General features: G+C 35.6%; 1 protein-coding gene across 1 annotated transcript in view; it reads left to right on the top strand.

Moving 5' to 3' along the window:
* Positions 1-15,568, top strand: part of PDE10A (phosphodiesterase 10A) — a 153,375-nt gene that overhangs the window by 64,786 nt on the left and 73,021 nt on the right. The window contains exon 2 of the mRNA XM_031612842.2: positions 2,687-2,815. Coding sequence (XP_031468702.1) covers positions 2,687-2,815 — 129 coding nt within the window. The remainder of the gene's footprint in view (positions 1-2,686; positions 2,816-15,568) is intronic.

Consider the following 15,568-nt stretch of genomic DNA (forward strand, 5'->3'; position numbering starts at 1 on the left):
TTATTATAGTTTTGATTATTTAGTCACAAATCCAGTGATACAAATAATGAACATCTGCATTAAGCTGGGCATTAGCAAGTTGCAAGAGAAAGATAACAGCACTGAAACATGGGTTTATTGGTTAAAAATAAAAATACAAGGGAGAAAGATTGTTTGGTGCGTCTGTGTGTGTGTGTGTGTTTATTTAAACAGGATGCGTATGAATCAGGAAGGCAAACTCTGAAGCATAGATAGAATGAATTGATGCTCAACCAGAACGTCAGATTCCTCTAATTCTCAGAAGAATTGAGATCATTCTGGTCATTCTGGGTTTTCTGGCTGGGTGCATGTTAAGGTGTTGGCCAGAGCCTGTCTTCCTGAGTGAGGTCCCTCTTGATACTACCTGACCTCTGTCAGAGAGCATCGCTTATGCTCTATGCCAGAGTTCAGGAACAAGAGGGAGGTATCCCTGGAGTCAGTGGGGAGGCAGTAAAAAGATTCTTATTGTGTAGGAAGCTACTGTGGAAGTAGTGGACATTTTTTTTTTGTGAAGATTTTCTGAAGTCACAATGCGTTATCGTTGGATTTTGTTTGTTTGTTTTTTGTTTGTTTGTTTTTGTACAAAGGTAGCGTGTGTTTTTCAAATAAATAGACCAAAGATCGGGAGGACCACTAAATCTCATTTGTTGTATGTAGAAAGTAGATCTAAATTTCTTCTTCTTTTTTTTTTTTTTTTCTTAAAATCTGCATGTAAATTTAAATCCTATTCTGCTTGCACCTATCTAAATATCTAAACACTGAAAAAGCTCTTCAACACAGATGCCTTTATGGAAACAAAGGAGGATAATTTAAAGGTCTTTGTAGGATTTCTTATAGCAGCTCCATGAATCACTTTCCAAGTAGGCTTCAAGCAGAATTTTTGCCCTCGGGTTGCTGGAATTGCAAGATACCTGAAACAGTAATATGAATTGAAGTCTTATTTCAAATATAGATGTTTTATTGAATTTTAATGTGTATATTACAAACAAACAACAACAACATCCTGTAAAGATTTCAATGAGTGATTCTGTTGAAGTTAAGGAATAAATACTTCACACGTTAGAAAGCTGAGGTTATTTTCACTTCAAACATATATCAAACCTTGCAGAATTTCCCTCACTAATTTTACAAATTTTCCAGTTCCTTGCTTCTTACTAGAAGGGAAAACCGTTCATTTATTTGTGGTCTGAGAACATCCTTAAACTAGCAGGTATTCTCTGACAAGCCTGTATTGAGCATTTCTCATCCCATATTTAAGAAGCAGATAAATTTTACTGTCTTTCTGATGACAAACTCTGAATCTTCAATACTTCATAGTCATTTACGAGTGGTCCTCAAAATACATTCTTTTCAGATTTTTTTACTATGAAATTAGGAAGTCTTTCTTTTTTGAAGTATTACATTTGTCTTAATTAAATGAATTATAGAGCTATCTTAATTAGTCTGTTTTTTTCTTTTCTTTTCTTTTTTTTTTTTTCCAAATGGGAGGTGTTGGTCGCAGAGGGTGAAAAATTTTTTTCATTCCTGTACAAGATGTAATTCTTTATAGATGTATTATGACCTGAATTTACAGGCTTTTACCTAAGGTTAAATCCTCAAAGTAGTTTGAATACAAAGTAGTGTGATTTTTTTTTTTTTTTTTTTTTTTTTTCCAAACTTGTTGATCATCTCCTACTTTTACTGAGTTGGCAAGCATCTTTGCTTCTTTAGTAATGAAGATCAGGGTGCTCATTTAGGTCTCTAATTTGAGCAGTGCAGATCTAGAGTTTCTTGTCTGTAAGTGGAAGCACTGATACCTGAGGCACTGGTAACCCAGGTAGGCTGCAGCTGCAGGTGGATAAGAGAAGAGGTATTTTGGACATGGGTTGTGCTGGTGGGGGCTGAATGATGGAGCGGCAGTGGGTGTAAGTGAGGAGCAGATGGCTGAAGCCCTGCAGACAGTGCTGGGGTGTTGCGTCCTGAATGTTTTCATAGTATTTCTAAGAGATCCCAAAGCTTATGGTCATTGATTAGCATTTAAATACACTGCAGCTCTTTTCAGTGTATTTTGATGTTGTGCCAAACTGAAGTAGGAAAATTGATCTTGTCTTACACCATGAATGCTCCCCAAAAGAGGATGGAGTTGTCTGGAAGGAAGTTTCTCTTTTGCTGAATCTAGTCTGTGCTTTGTGGTTACTTTTGGGCTATACAGAAACAGTTTTACTTATACACACACACCACCAGCCGAGGAGTATTTAGAGTCATTACAGCGCTTGTTGTTCCTTGGCTGAAGTATGTTGCTAGTTTTTTTGTTTGGTTTTGTTTTGTTTTTTTTTGGAACTGCTTTTGTATCAATTTCCTTCCAAAGCTGCTGGCCAAGGTTTTGTTTCACTATCTGTCCCAGCCCCAACACCTATGTTCTACTTCACAAATTTCTTCCTGTCCATTTCTCCCAGGGAATGCTCATACGGAGTGTGATACAGAGCATCTTGGATGGTTGCATTTTGCTTCTACTACTTTTTATCTGATAACTCATTACATTTCGTTGGATATCATTCTGGGAAGACAATTTAAATAGGGCTCTATTTAATCAGCACGTTGTACACAAGGATATATTTTGTTACAGACGTGTGTATTCACATGGAGAATTTCATGCCGATGTTATAATCAATTATCTTCTCTCTTGTAGGTTTAACAGATGAAAAAGTGAAGGCCTATCTTTCCCTTCATCCCCAGGTGCTGGATGAGTTTGTGTCAGAAAGTGTAAGTGCGGAAACTGTTGAAAAATGGCTAAAAAGAAAAAACAACAGACAGGAAGGTAAGTTCTTATTATTTGCAATTAATATTTAGCTTTGAGCAGCTCGGCTCTTATTTTTAGGCTCAAAAAAAAAAAAAAAGCAAAAAAAAAAACCAACAACAACAACAACAGCAGCACCCTACTCTTGTTAGAATTTTTAAATCTAGGTTTCACCATTTTGAAAGGTGAAAGAGGTTGGCAGTATTTTCTGGTTTTGGTATTTGGCATTTCCAGATGGAATGAACTGGTATTAATTTTGGAGGTTCAGTTTAGTGTTTACAACTCAAAATTGATATCAAACCAAACCCTATTATCTCTTATATTAGTGTATGTTTTGAGAACATAATTTGGGCTTCTTGCATCTAAAGTCACCAAATTTTGAAAAAAAATGTGTAGTATGTCTCATTTGTAAAGGTCAGAAACAAATTGTATGCACCACCACAGAAGTTCCTATTTGTAACTCATTTTCTATCAGTTTTTATTTGGGAACATTGACGCACAGGTTATAAAGTAGTAGAACTCTGGAGGTCTTTGAGTTAGATACTCCTCCCTTACAAGAACCAGAAAACTCTTCTTTTTGAGTAAGCCAGGATTGACAATTTCTTAAATTTTCTGAGATTGTGTGCAAGCATAATTCATGCAATTCTAACAGTTGTTGGGAATGCGTTAGGCAAAATGCAAAAGCAAAGATTACCAGTAAGGTGGATAAAATCAGAAACACTGATTATACTTTGTGACTGTTTTCTAAACGTGTTTGAGATCCTATCGTAATTCCCCATTTTAAATAATGGGGCTGTTGCTGCTTATTAAAAAACTGAGTATTTTCTGCACAACAATAGAAAAAGAAAAGTCCTGGGCAAGGACTGTGTGAAGTGTGAAGAGGTTACCTAATGGCAGATTTAGAAGTAGGTTGCAAAAGACAACCTGTTTACTACTTTAATGGTTACAGTCCAAACCGCAGCACTGCAGGATGGCTATCGTTATAACCCATGTACACAAAAAAAAAAAGTTATGGATCAAGTCATGATAAAGCTTTTTGCAGATAGAAAGTGCTTAAATGTTACTATGAAAAAGTACAAGTGCTTAAATGTTACTATGAAAAAGTACAGCTCACTTTAAAAAACAATGATTTTTTCTAATGTGTTTGAAATTAAGAAATACTTATTTAAAATATGGTGTATGGTTTGGGCCAGGGATTTTGGTGCTAAAACTGAATTAATGATTTGGGTAACCATTCAGCTTCAAGACTCTTAAAATGGAATCTTAAGTGGAATTTATGTGCAGCTGCTCAAAGTTTTCTTGTGTTTTCTTTTTTTCTTTTCTTTCTAATGCATATTCAAGGTGGGGAAGGGAAATCACCTTGAAATAAATTTCCATGAAAGTTCTCAGGAAAGTTTTTGAACCAACTACAAAAACAAAGTAACAGCTGAGCACTGACTTAGCAAAGATTGAACATGAAGAATTACAATGGTTGTTCTGTCCGTTGTTTTCTCAAACTTTAAAATGTCTGCTTTATACCTAGCTCTACAAAAAATAACTAGCTTTACAAAAACCATACATATATATATGCTGTCACCTAAATTCAACTTTATATCTGCTATAAAGATCAAGTGGATCTGTCTTCCCTGCTATGTTTCTAGTGCTAACAGTAGTCTGGAAGGTGGCCGCACTGATTACAATACAGGCAATTGTGCAGATGTGGCTTTCTTAGTGTCTGATGAAAATGGGGAAAGTCACACTTGCCAAGTCAGAAAGAATTAATTGAATGCATTTTCTTTTCAGGACAAAACAGGTACTGATTAGTCTTATATGTGATTTTTTATTTATTTATTTATTTATTTATTTTAAGATAAAGACTGTAGCCATATAAACTGTTATCAATTGCAAAACATCTTTATTTGTCAGAATGCAAATCTCTAAAAAAGAAAGTAAGAAATTTGCTGCATCATTTAACCAGTTTGCGTGTTTGTATCGATCCTATTGTCAGACTAACAGTGGCAGTGAGGAATAAGAGAAGGAGAAGATGAAACCGATTTTTAGGGGTCAGATCTGTCATGAATTCAAGAGACTATGTAGTTAAGTCACTTTACAACGGGGACATAATTTCCCTTTTATCCCTCATGCTGTAATGTAGTCTGCTTTCAGATTTTCATATAATAATCTGATTCAGATGGAAAAATGAGTTCTGTTTTCAGTAGAAATTTGAAAGGCAGGCAAAATGCTCTTCTGAGTTCCCTGGTGTAGTGTCTGTACTCTGCTGATGACGCAGAACAGTCATTAACCTATATGCAGAAATTGTGTCCTGCCTGCTTTACAGGCATCCAGCTGTGTGTACTCCTCAGCCAGAAGTCAGTGGGTTGGCAGCCAGGGTAATTTATCTGAATTTCATTAGCATGAATGTAAACTGAAATGTCTGATTTGGACTTAGATGAACCAATTTTTTTCTGTGACTGAGATTCCCTAAGTGAGTTTCTTCAGATGGGCCTTGTTTGTTTTTTTTTTTTTTCCTAGAACCTAAAATACTGAAAAGGGATGAGATTAGCTAATATTACAGTTCTTAAGGTATAACAACTTCTACCACAAAACACCATGCCATCTGAGTGTACCAGGTAAATCTTAAATCTATCACAGTAAATGCTAGCTTGAAAGTAGCCAATTACATTTTGATGGTGCTCTACCTATGATTGTAAGATATTTTTATTTTACTGAAGTAATACCTGCAAAGGTAGCAAGCACTGGGAGAGAACACTACTGCTACTAATGCTTATTCAGTTTGAAACCCGTGGTACTCAGACTATTTGTTGTCAATGAAATGCACACTTAAAACACACCCATATGTTGTGTCATTAAATACTGTTTCCAAACAGCCCTGCTTATAATAAACTTCACTCGAGCTTAACATTTTTCATATCCACATGTCTTACACAGGCCTCTTGCTAAAACTGCAGCACAAATTGGACTGTTACACACAAAGTATTTTTTCTTGACTTTTGTAAACAAATTTTACCAAGAGATTGTTCTGATTAAAGAAACTAATTTGGAGTTTGTTTTAGCTATTCTTCCATGTTGTTCACACATTAGCTGTAAACTTTCTTATAAATTAAGCCTACTGCATGTGATCCGTGGTCTGGTCTCTACTTTTATACATGAGAAATATGTCTTCATATAGGCATAGTAGTAACAGTAAAAAGCACCTTTGACTGTATATCTTTCTTGGTGTGCTGGTATAAATTTCACCAATAAATTACATGATGTTGTTTTAAAGATTCATTAAAGGTAGGGTAGGGTACCTAATGTGCATGTGCAAGATGTTCCACGTTCATATATATACTCCTTGCAGAACTCAAAAAATCTTCCATTTGTCCTCTTTCATATTATTCAAGCAGAAGTGGCAAGGTGATTGAAGTAAGCAGTAATTTCTGAAACTTTAAACTAGTGAATATATTAATAAATTTGATCAATAATGAAATTTCAGGGTTTATATTCAGATTACTGAATATAAGTAACAGAAGTTTCAGAAATTACTGGTTAACCCTTTTCTTCCAAGAATACTTGTCAAAACCATGTAAAATGATATACGGTGTCATCATAAGGTACTTTGATATCATACAAATACTGTCATACTGTAATTATTGAATACAGATTTTCTTTTAATTGGAAAAAAGTTATTTAAAATGGTACATTCAATACAGTGATTATATACAATTGTAAGTTGTTGTGTGTTAAGTACAGTGGACTTGCTGCGTTTAAGGAGATCTAAAATTTCAGAATAGGCTTTTTGCTTGTTTGTTTGTTTTTAAAGTACAGAAACTAGGAAATGCATTACATAATATAATATTAGTGTGATACTATTGTTTTTGTTAGTATTGCCATCCTAATAGTAATATTTCCATTTACTAACTTAGTGTTGCGTTTCTATACAGTAACCTGCTGTACATTCAAGCAAGAATAGAGAATGTTCTGTAATGTGGCCAAAATATTGCTGCTTCAGAAACCCTAGCTTTAGTATTTTCTTACGTGTGCTTTATAAACACTAATTTAATTTATATTCTTTTTATCTATCAGTTCCCTGTCAGGATTAAATGTGCTCTTCAGCAGATATGTTTTTGCTAATATGGTGCAAATGATTAAATGAGTGTAATCGGTTGTTTCAGTTAAAGTGCATTTGTCAACATTCAAAATCCTTTTTTTTTAATCTATCATTTCACAATAAATCAGAGTGTATTTATTGCTACTTTTATGTAATTACTCTAAGCAGTCTGGCTGACTGCGGTATAAAATATAATTCTTCATTAGTCATTTGAATGAGTGATTTTTATGGTGACGTGTCTTATTCTTGTGTTGGTTCTTAAGAAGCAAATAAGACAACTGTGTATGGGTACAGAATGCAGAGCCCTGATACCATTCTTCCCTTAGCTCAGTCATTTTTGTTTTCATTCTTCCCCATCTTATATACCATGTGTCTTAGAAGGGCACAAAGATTGCAGTCAGATGTGGTGTATTGTATAGGAAAGATATTTGGATAAAAACATGCGCCTTGAATATTTTTTCTGTCTTTCTAGGTTGCCATGGTATACCTGAATGGTAGCTTTGATAGATTTCAATTAACTGATCGGGCACAGAAAGAATATAACTCTCTGTGTACTCTATGGTAATTGAGTGTTGATTAGGTAAACCTGTCATGTTTTCTTATAGTCTGTCCTAAGCTGAACGTTTCATTGACTAAAATGGTTCTTCTTTTGCTTGAACTAGGAACTAGGTTGTTTAAGCTTCGTACCTTCTGTGATCTTTATACGAGAAAGTCTTTTTTTTTTTTTTAATAACAGAGAAAGAATTGGAGGAATAGGATATGCAGCAAAAGACTTTGTCGTACCCTGACTTTAGAGAGTACACAGACAGAAAACATTTTAACTATTCCTTTTACACTGATATTGAAAGGTAAAGTTGCAACATAAATAAAAATAAAAACAAACAGAACCCAACAAAATTCCCACAGACAGCTGTAACATGAAGTAGAAAATAATTTATTTTCTGATTATGCACTTGAAGTTATTAAGGTATCAGCATAATGTACTTTAAAAATTTACAGTAGTCATCTTTCATTTCCTGTAAACAGGAATAGGATATAGGAAAAAGAAAAATATAATTGGAGAGAGTATGTGCATGTTAAATAAAGGTCAGCTTGCTGTCAGAATTTAAAAAAAAAAAAAAAAAAGCCTATGCTGATTTGTTAATTATTTAAAATTATGCAGTTCAACGATAACTAAGCAGAAACAACTTTTTTGTAGTTTAGCATAGTAGTTGTCACACAGTGAGTACTCAGAAGGTGGAGAGTATCACTGTTGTGATACCTTCACAGCATGCTGCAGTTCTGACATTTTCCCAGCCTAGGTGAAAGGAAATATCCTGGCAGCATGTTAATGACCTTAGTTTACAGTTAGTCTGTCTTAATATTTCATTGATGCTGCAAACATGCTGTTTCATTCTGACATAGCCCTGCTGTGCTTATGTTTATGTGATATCCAAGCAGATGTGAATGCTTGCCAAAACACACAAGTGAATGTGAGAATGATTTGGGTAATATGTCATTTGCAGCATGGACTTCAGACTAGTAGATCTTAATGCTTTTTATTACCAAGCCTCGCTATAAATGCATTTTGGTGCATCTCTTGGATGCATTTCTAAATAAGGTAGAAGAGAGGAATCCTCCAGTACACGATCCTGTTGGTCTGAACCAGTATGACTGCTACATTAAGAGGTGCTATTTTCTGTGAGGGAGAGGGTAATCCTCTAATGATGAAATATTTGGCCTTAGGAAATAGACATCACTGTTTGGTCAGATTATATCTAGAGCAATTATTCTTGCCACGTACTTACACTGATTTTTGTTGTGTCTATTTTAGACTTGAATTAAGAGGTTTTATTTATAAAAGTATTTCATTTTTTCCTGTCTACTCAAAAATACTGTTTTTCCTTTGTAGTCTTCCATCGCCGAATCATTTTCTTGCACATATCTATTAGCAATATTAAAAACAGACTGTGATTCTGACATGTCTCATCCTTTCAAGTAGTAGGACATGGAGCTTTTAGAATCTTACTGAGAAGTAAATTTCCCAGATTTCTTACTGTTTCTTATCAGTTCATGGTTTGAACCTTCCCAGGTGGTCAGTGTCCGTGTGGGCAGTATAAGAGGTGGAGCGTTTGCAATGTTGTATTCATTAGGATAGTGTGCAATATGAAACCATGTCTTTCCTTTTCAAAACAGTACTACTTAAAGCTTTCTGGCTTCCTCGTTTCTCATCTTTACATAGGATCTTTGGTTTTAGAATGAAGAAAACAACAGAGCAAAAATTTCCTATTGCTCCCTGGTTGATGGAAAAGCTTCATTCTGATCACATGGGTGGAGACTGCATACCCACATAGCCAACACTTTTTAATAATGGTGATTTATGGCCATGAAAGCTAACCTGTTTTACCTGCCTTAAAATGGAATAGGTACATTCCTATAGTATGTATGCTGAGAAGGCATTAAATAAGAGCAAGGGAATAGCTGTTAACTTTTTGGGATTTTTTTAATCCAAGTATGCAAGTATTAACTTGAAAAATGTTAGGCAAGCAGGGCCTGGAATCACAAATTGACCAGCAAGGATATAGAAAAAATAAAATGTAAAATAGCTACGTATGTTCTCATTGCTTGTTCTTTCCACTAAGTGAAATTGACGTCTTTGTGAGTAGAAAGCATTAGCAGGTCATCATGAAGCTTGATAGCCTCTTGTCCTTGCTGTTTCGTTCAGCAAAAGGGAAGACCGAAGCATGACTTTATTCCAATTGATTTGCTGCTGTACTTTCCCAAAGTGGCTGCTTCAGGTGATGATACTTGGTTACATTTGCTATAGGAAGGAGACATTGCACAAAAATGAACTTCTTTTCATAGCTGCCATAAATTTCTGTTCAAGGAAGACTTATGTCACAAATATCACTCAGGTACTTTGTATAGATTTCTAGGTATATGGATGAAGGATTATTGGTTCAAAGTTTGTACTCAAGTTTTAGAAGAAAAAAACCAGTAAGCTTTGAGATGACCTTTCTTCAATGACAGTTAAAGATACAGGCATTAAAGAAAAAAAATTCCTGTAGTTACTATATCTCTAAGAACTAGGAAATAAAATATGCGAACACTTAGACAATTTTTGTAGTACAAGAGGTTATTAGTATCTGAGAAGGATTTGTATTTTGTTAAGCTCCTTGGAAAAAAATGATGCATGCTAGGATGATCAGGTCTCAGACATAGTGAAAATTAAAACCATATCTGTGGATTCTCAAAATAATCTCATAAAGCTGAATAATTGAAAAATAAAGTAGTGGACAAAATCAGTTTTTGCTGATCTTTTTTCAAAAACCAAGTTGCTTGGTACAAGATATAACAACAAGGCTGAACTGTAAAACTGTTGAACTCTTGCAAATAGGACGCTACATCCATACTACTCTTAGAATTATCCTGGGCACGTGGTAGTCCTCTGAGACTATATGTGTTTTTGGGAGAGAGCAAGTTGACAGGGTCTGAAGCATGCCAAGTGTCCTAAGTGTACCAGGCACTAGTAAATTGGTGGACTAGCCCAGCCTGCAGCAGCCTTATTTTCTCTGTTACCTTAGGCCTAGCTCTGAATTAGCTGATGTAACTCAAGAGGTGCTGGGAACATTTTAGTAAAATCAGCCCTGTTAGTGCTTAGCAAGAGATAGATAGTTCAGCCAAATAGAGCCAAGTGGGAAACATCATTAAGTCATTTTGCAAATCCATAATTAATTTGAATTTCAAACACACTGTACAGGTAACTTCAGCTTCTGAACACACATAGAACAAAGATGTTCAGATGGATAGAAGTCTACAATCTGTATTTTTGAAAGGCAGAAAAGCAGGCAAAAAAGGAAGTATTCTTCTAATTTACATCTATTTTTTGATCCAGTATGCGATGAGCTAACAATTCTACCATCACACTGACATGAGGCGATGAACTGTTTGACTAGCACTATGTGAGGATGGGAAGAACCACTTCACTTGGCTTTGCTGATAGAGAATGTGCTTGGATAACAGCATACTGAATTTAATTATGTTTAATTATTTTAATCAGCTAGATAATTTGAAATAAATGAGTGATTATCCATTATGGAGCAGGATACTATAGAATGTAATCTCTGTGTCTGCAAGAGATGGTCTTTTTTTTCCTGTTCAATATTTAAAGCTCAGTAGAAAGCTGATTTTGAATAGGTTATGAAATTGGTGCCAATTGAATTTCATTTTAAAGACCTACATCTTTGAGTATGAGTCTGAAACCCTGAAAAAGAGTTAGTTGCTTTAAGAGTAATATTTTATCAGTAGTAACGTTTAATTTCTGTTCTTCATAAACTTAATGAAGATGTTTAAGTCTATTGATCTGAATATATGATATCTGGGGATGGACTTCTAATGTCTGAAGATTTCTGCTCTCTTGTATGTAGGCTTTTTGTTTAGGTATATGGAAGTTAGAAAGGTCTGAATTCTTTGCACTAGCTAGTGCATCTAAGTCAGTTCAGCTGCCGCTTCCAATAATACTATTAGGCCTTTATAAAGTCTGCCTTACTTGTTATCTTTACACTTAAAACTTCCATGACGCAGCTGCCAAACAGGGAGACTTTTCAATCCACGAAAGACTTGTACTGTAGCTGATGTTTTATAATTATTTCTGTCATTAGGAATACAAGTTAGAGTTGACTGTTTACCTTCTTCATGACAGAATACAAAAAGAGCAACCAGCAGAATGACTTAGCTACAGATTTGAAGCAACAGGACATCCATTTTCATGCAACACATGCCTAAATTGTGAACTCATTAGCGTAAGATATTTCAGATGTTAAAAATGTAAATGGGTTCAAAAACTGATTAGACACATTCCAAGGTAGAAATATTTCATTAAGAGCTGTTGCATACTATGATCCTGATGCAGCATCCAGCTGAGAAAATTTGTAAGTCTTTGATTGCTCTGAGGACATTCCAGAATAAGCTTGCCTCATGCCTATAGGCTGTGCGCTTTCTCCTTTTTGTGTAGCACAGCATCTTCATACTGCTTTTATAATGAGCTGTTGCTAGCCATGTCATAGACAGTAAAAAGTAGATGGACTTACAACAGAGTAGGGCCAAGCCTCTTTTATCATTATGCTTCTGCTTGCCTCTCCAGGAGATTTCTATATTATCTGTTAGAACTGTGAGTCAAGTTGACTTAGTAACACATTGTAATATACTTAAAAAAAAAAAAAAAAAAAGAGTCATTCATAACATTGTTTATGGAACATTCTAGATAGGTTGCCAGAGGACTTTCCAGTTTTAACACTAACGCTTCCTTTGGAGAAAACAGCTTATCCAGATTCATGTTGCTTGACCACAGTACTGAGCAAAATTACTTTATTCTCTTCTCCAAACTGCTTTATACAAAGGTATCCCTAATTGAAGACAGTGAGTCTTCTTTGACTTGCAGAAGAAAAGAGCAATTTTATCTTTATTTTACTGAAACCACTAACACTGGACAACACTAATGTCTTTAATGCAAGAACTGAATGTTCTGTTTGCTTATTTCATTTTTTAGCTAAGAGAGTTTGGCCCACACTTCAAAATGCTGTAGTTTCATTTGATTTGTCATTTACTAAGTAGGGCAAATGAAAGAGAAGGAAACAATTCCATTCATCAGGTATAAGGATTAGGAAATTAATAAGACAAATAATTGAGTTTTAGCTGTGGGAGGAGAAATGGGTGTGTGTTTTTTGGAAAGCATCACATTAATTGGTTTAAGAGTGGTGTTAGATGAAGGAAAGAAGCAGCAAGTTATTGTTGCAGTTGTATAAATTCTGTTCGAGTGGTTTTTTAGGATTATACTTACGTACAAGTAGAAGTGCCTTCATTCAGTGCACTAGGAACATTGTAAAGTAATAGATATGTTATTGTAAAGTAATTGGTGTGGTATTGAGGCTAGTTGTTTTTAATATCTTCATTGATGACCCAGACAAGGAGGTTGAGTGCATCCTCAATAAAGCTGCAAGTGACAGCAAGTTGGGAGGAAGTGTCGATCTGCCTGGAGGTAGGAAACCCTGCAGAGAAATCTAGACAGGCTGGATTGCTGGTTTGAGGCCATTGGGATGAAGTTGAACAAGACCAAGTTGTTCACAACCCCAGGCATTGCTACAGGCTTGGGGCAGAGTGGCTGAAAGACTTTGTGGAAAAAATGGGCCTTGCAGTGTTGGTGGGCACTTGGCTGAACATGAGCCAGCAGTGTGCCCAGAAAACCAAGGACAGTGGCATCTTGGCCCTGTATCAGAGATAGTGTTGCCAGCAGGAGCAGGGAGGTGATCATCCTTCTGTGCTCAGCCCTGGTGAGGCCATACCTTGAGTACTGTGTTCAGTTTTAGGCCCCTCGCTACAAGAAAGACATGGAGGCCCTACGTGTGTCCAGAGAAGGGCAATGAAGCTAGTGAGGGCTCTGGAGCAGAACTCTTATGAGGAATGACTGAGGGAACTGGGATTATTTAGTCTAGAGAGGAGGAGTCTCAGGGGAGACCTTACTGCTCTCTACAACTGCCTGAAAAAAGGAGGTTGTGGTGAGGTGTCAGCCTCTTCTCCCACGTAACTAGAAATAGGACCAGAGGAAATGGCCTCAAGTTGTGTCAGAGGAGATTCAGGTTGGATATTAGGAAAAATTTCTTCCCAAATTAGTGGTCAGGTGCTGGAATGGGTTGCCCAGGAAGGTGGTGGAGTCACCATTCCTGCAAGTGTTCAAGAAATCTTTATATGTTTTACTCAGGGACATGGTTTAGTGGGGAAATATTGGTGGTAGGTGGATAGTTGGACTGGGTGATCTTTGAGGTCTTTTCTGACCTCCTTGATTCTATCATTATTTGATTCCATGTTTATTTTTGGGGGCTTGCTGGGCAGTGAGCATAGATTTAGTGGAGAACATTTATGGAGATTCATTACAACAACTTTTAAAGTTAGTAACTACACAGCGACCTATGTTTTCGAATCAAAATTGTCACGAGCCACACAGGGAATTCTGTTTAGGATTTTTTTTATTCTTTTTTTCTTTCATTCTTTCATTCTTTTTTTTGTGTGTGTGGATTTTGTTTGCTTGTTTGTTTTCATCAGGTGTCACTGTGTTGTTTGAAAATGGTTTAGATCATGTCCAGGATCCAAACTTGGAAGAGGAATCAGTGAAAACTGACTTGGGTAACTCATGTGTTTCCTTGAAGAAACAGATGTGGAATCTGAAGAACAGCACTGAATTTCAGTTCTGACTCCAGTAATCCTCTTGTCATATCTCAGCCTTACCTGTGCCTTGAAAATACCTCTGATTACTCACAAGAGAGATCATATTTAATAATGTTGTTTCATTTGACATCTTTAATCTTATCAGATTTTCCTTCTAGTGGTTGCACAAAATATATGTTCAGTTCTAAATACTAGCATCCATATAGGCTGGAAGAAATCACATTGCTCCAGTCCATTCATAAATTCTAGGCTTGTCCAAGAGCAGAATGCATTTTTCTGGAGAAAAGCAATCTCAAATTCCTTTAGGTAAATTGAAATACCACAGAGAATGCATGTTGAACAGTGATTCTTTTATTCAAGATGATGATACAGAGGTATTGTTTTGGTCCTAAAACATATCTGAAAGTGAAGTCTGTAATTTTGGCCAAGAAGATGCTGTGTAGGAAGAATACTGAGTTTGAGAAATGGACATTGCCTAGGTGTTTACTCCTGCCTGACATACTGAATCTGTGCCTGAAGAACTATCATATTTTTAAATCCTCACCTGGATTTAAGAATCTTCTAAACTTTCTGCTACTAAGTTTAACATTTACTAGAAAAATTACTGCTGTGAAGATGAAAGTCTTGTTTCAAAGGCATTGCAGCATAATTCATAAACTGAGCTACTTTGTCAGTAGAGAAACTTAAAAAACAACTTACATGCTTATATCAGTCAAGTTTTTTGTAAACATACTTGTCTATATGCCCAGTAAATATGAGTGTCAAGTGGTTTTATCAAATGGTGTCTTTAAGGGCACCCTGATGTAATGAACCTTGAGCCCTTTCTGGTTACACAAAATGTGGGCAGAAATGTACAAAAGATGAGTCAGTAGATGCACTTAGGCTAGGAAAAGGGAAAATGTATGTGTTATATGGTGTATGGTATTGATTGTCGTTTTCAAGAGTCATCCCTTTTTATTAACATCTCATACATTCTAATGAATGCAGAATATTTTATTTTTCATCTTCTTGTGGATTTTCATTTCTAACAATTGGTAGATTGATCGGGTGGTGCACTACACTGGATTTTTTGGTGTTTAACAACAACATTATTTCTGGAATATAACCAGTTCTATGTGCAATTCAAGTAATAAATATTATTTGTATTAATATTAGCTATTAAATTAAATGGACAACCTGAAGTTTCTAAAAGAAATATACTTACATGCTTGTTTTAAGGGTATGGGAAATCCTTTTGTGTGTCAAATTAAGGGGTACTCTTATTAAGTAATACGTTGAGCAAGAAATAACTCTAGCGATTGACAATATGTTAAAATGAAACTGAAGGATTAAATCAGTTGGGTTTTGTTGTGGGCTTTTTTTTTTTTTTTGCTTGTTTTGAGAATTGTAAAATGATGCTGTACAGAAGAAAACAGAGTTCTGTCATTACAATGATTCTTCTTGAGTATTTGTTGTGCTCTGTTTTCTTTGGATCACATTCTGTC

This window comes from Phasianus colchicus, chromosome 2 (assembly GCF_987193195.1).
Source record: "Phasianus colchicus chromosome 2, bPhaCol1.hap1.1, whole genome shotgun sequence".
Classification (NCBI taxonomy): Eukaryota; Metazoa; Chordata; class Aves; order Galliformes; family Phasianidae; genus Phasianus; species Phasianus colchicus.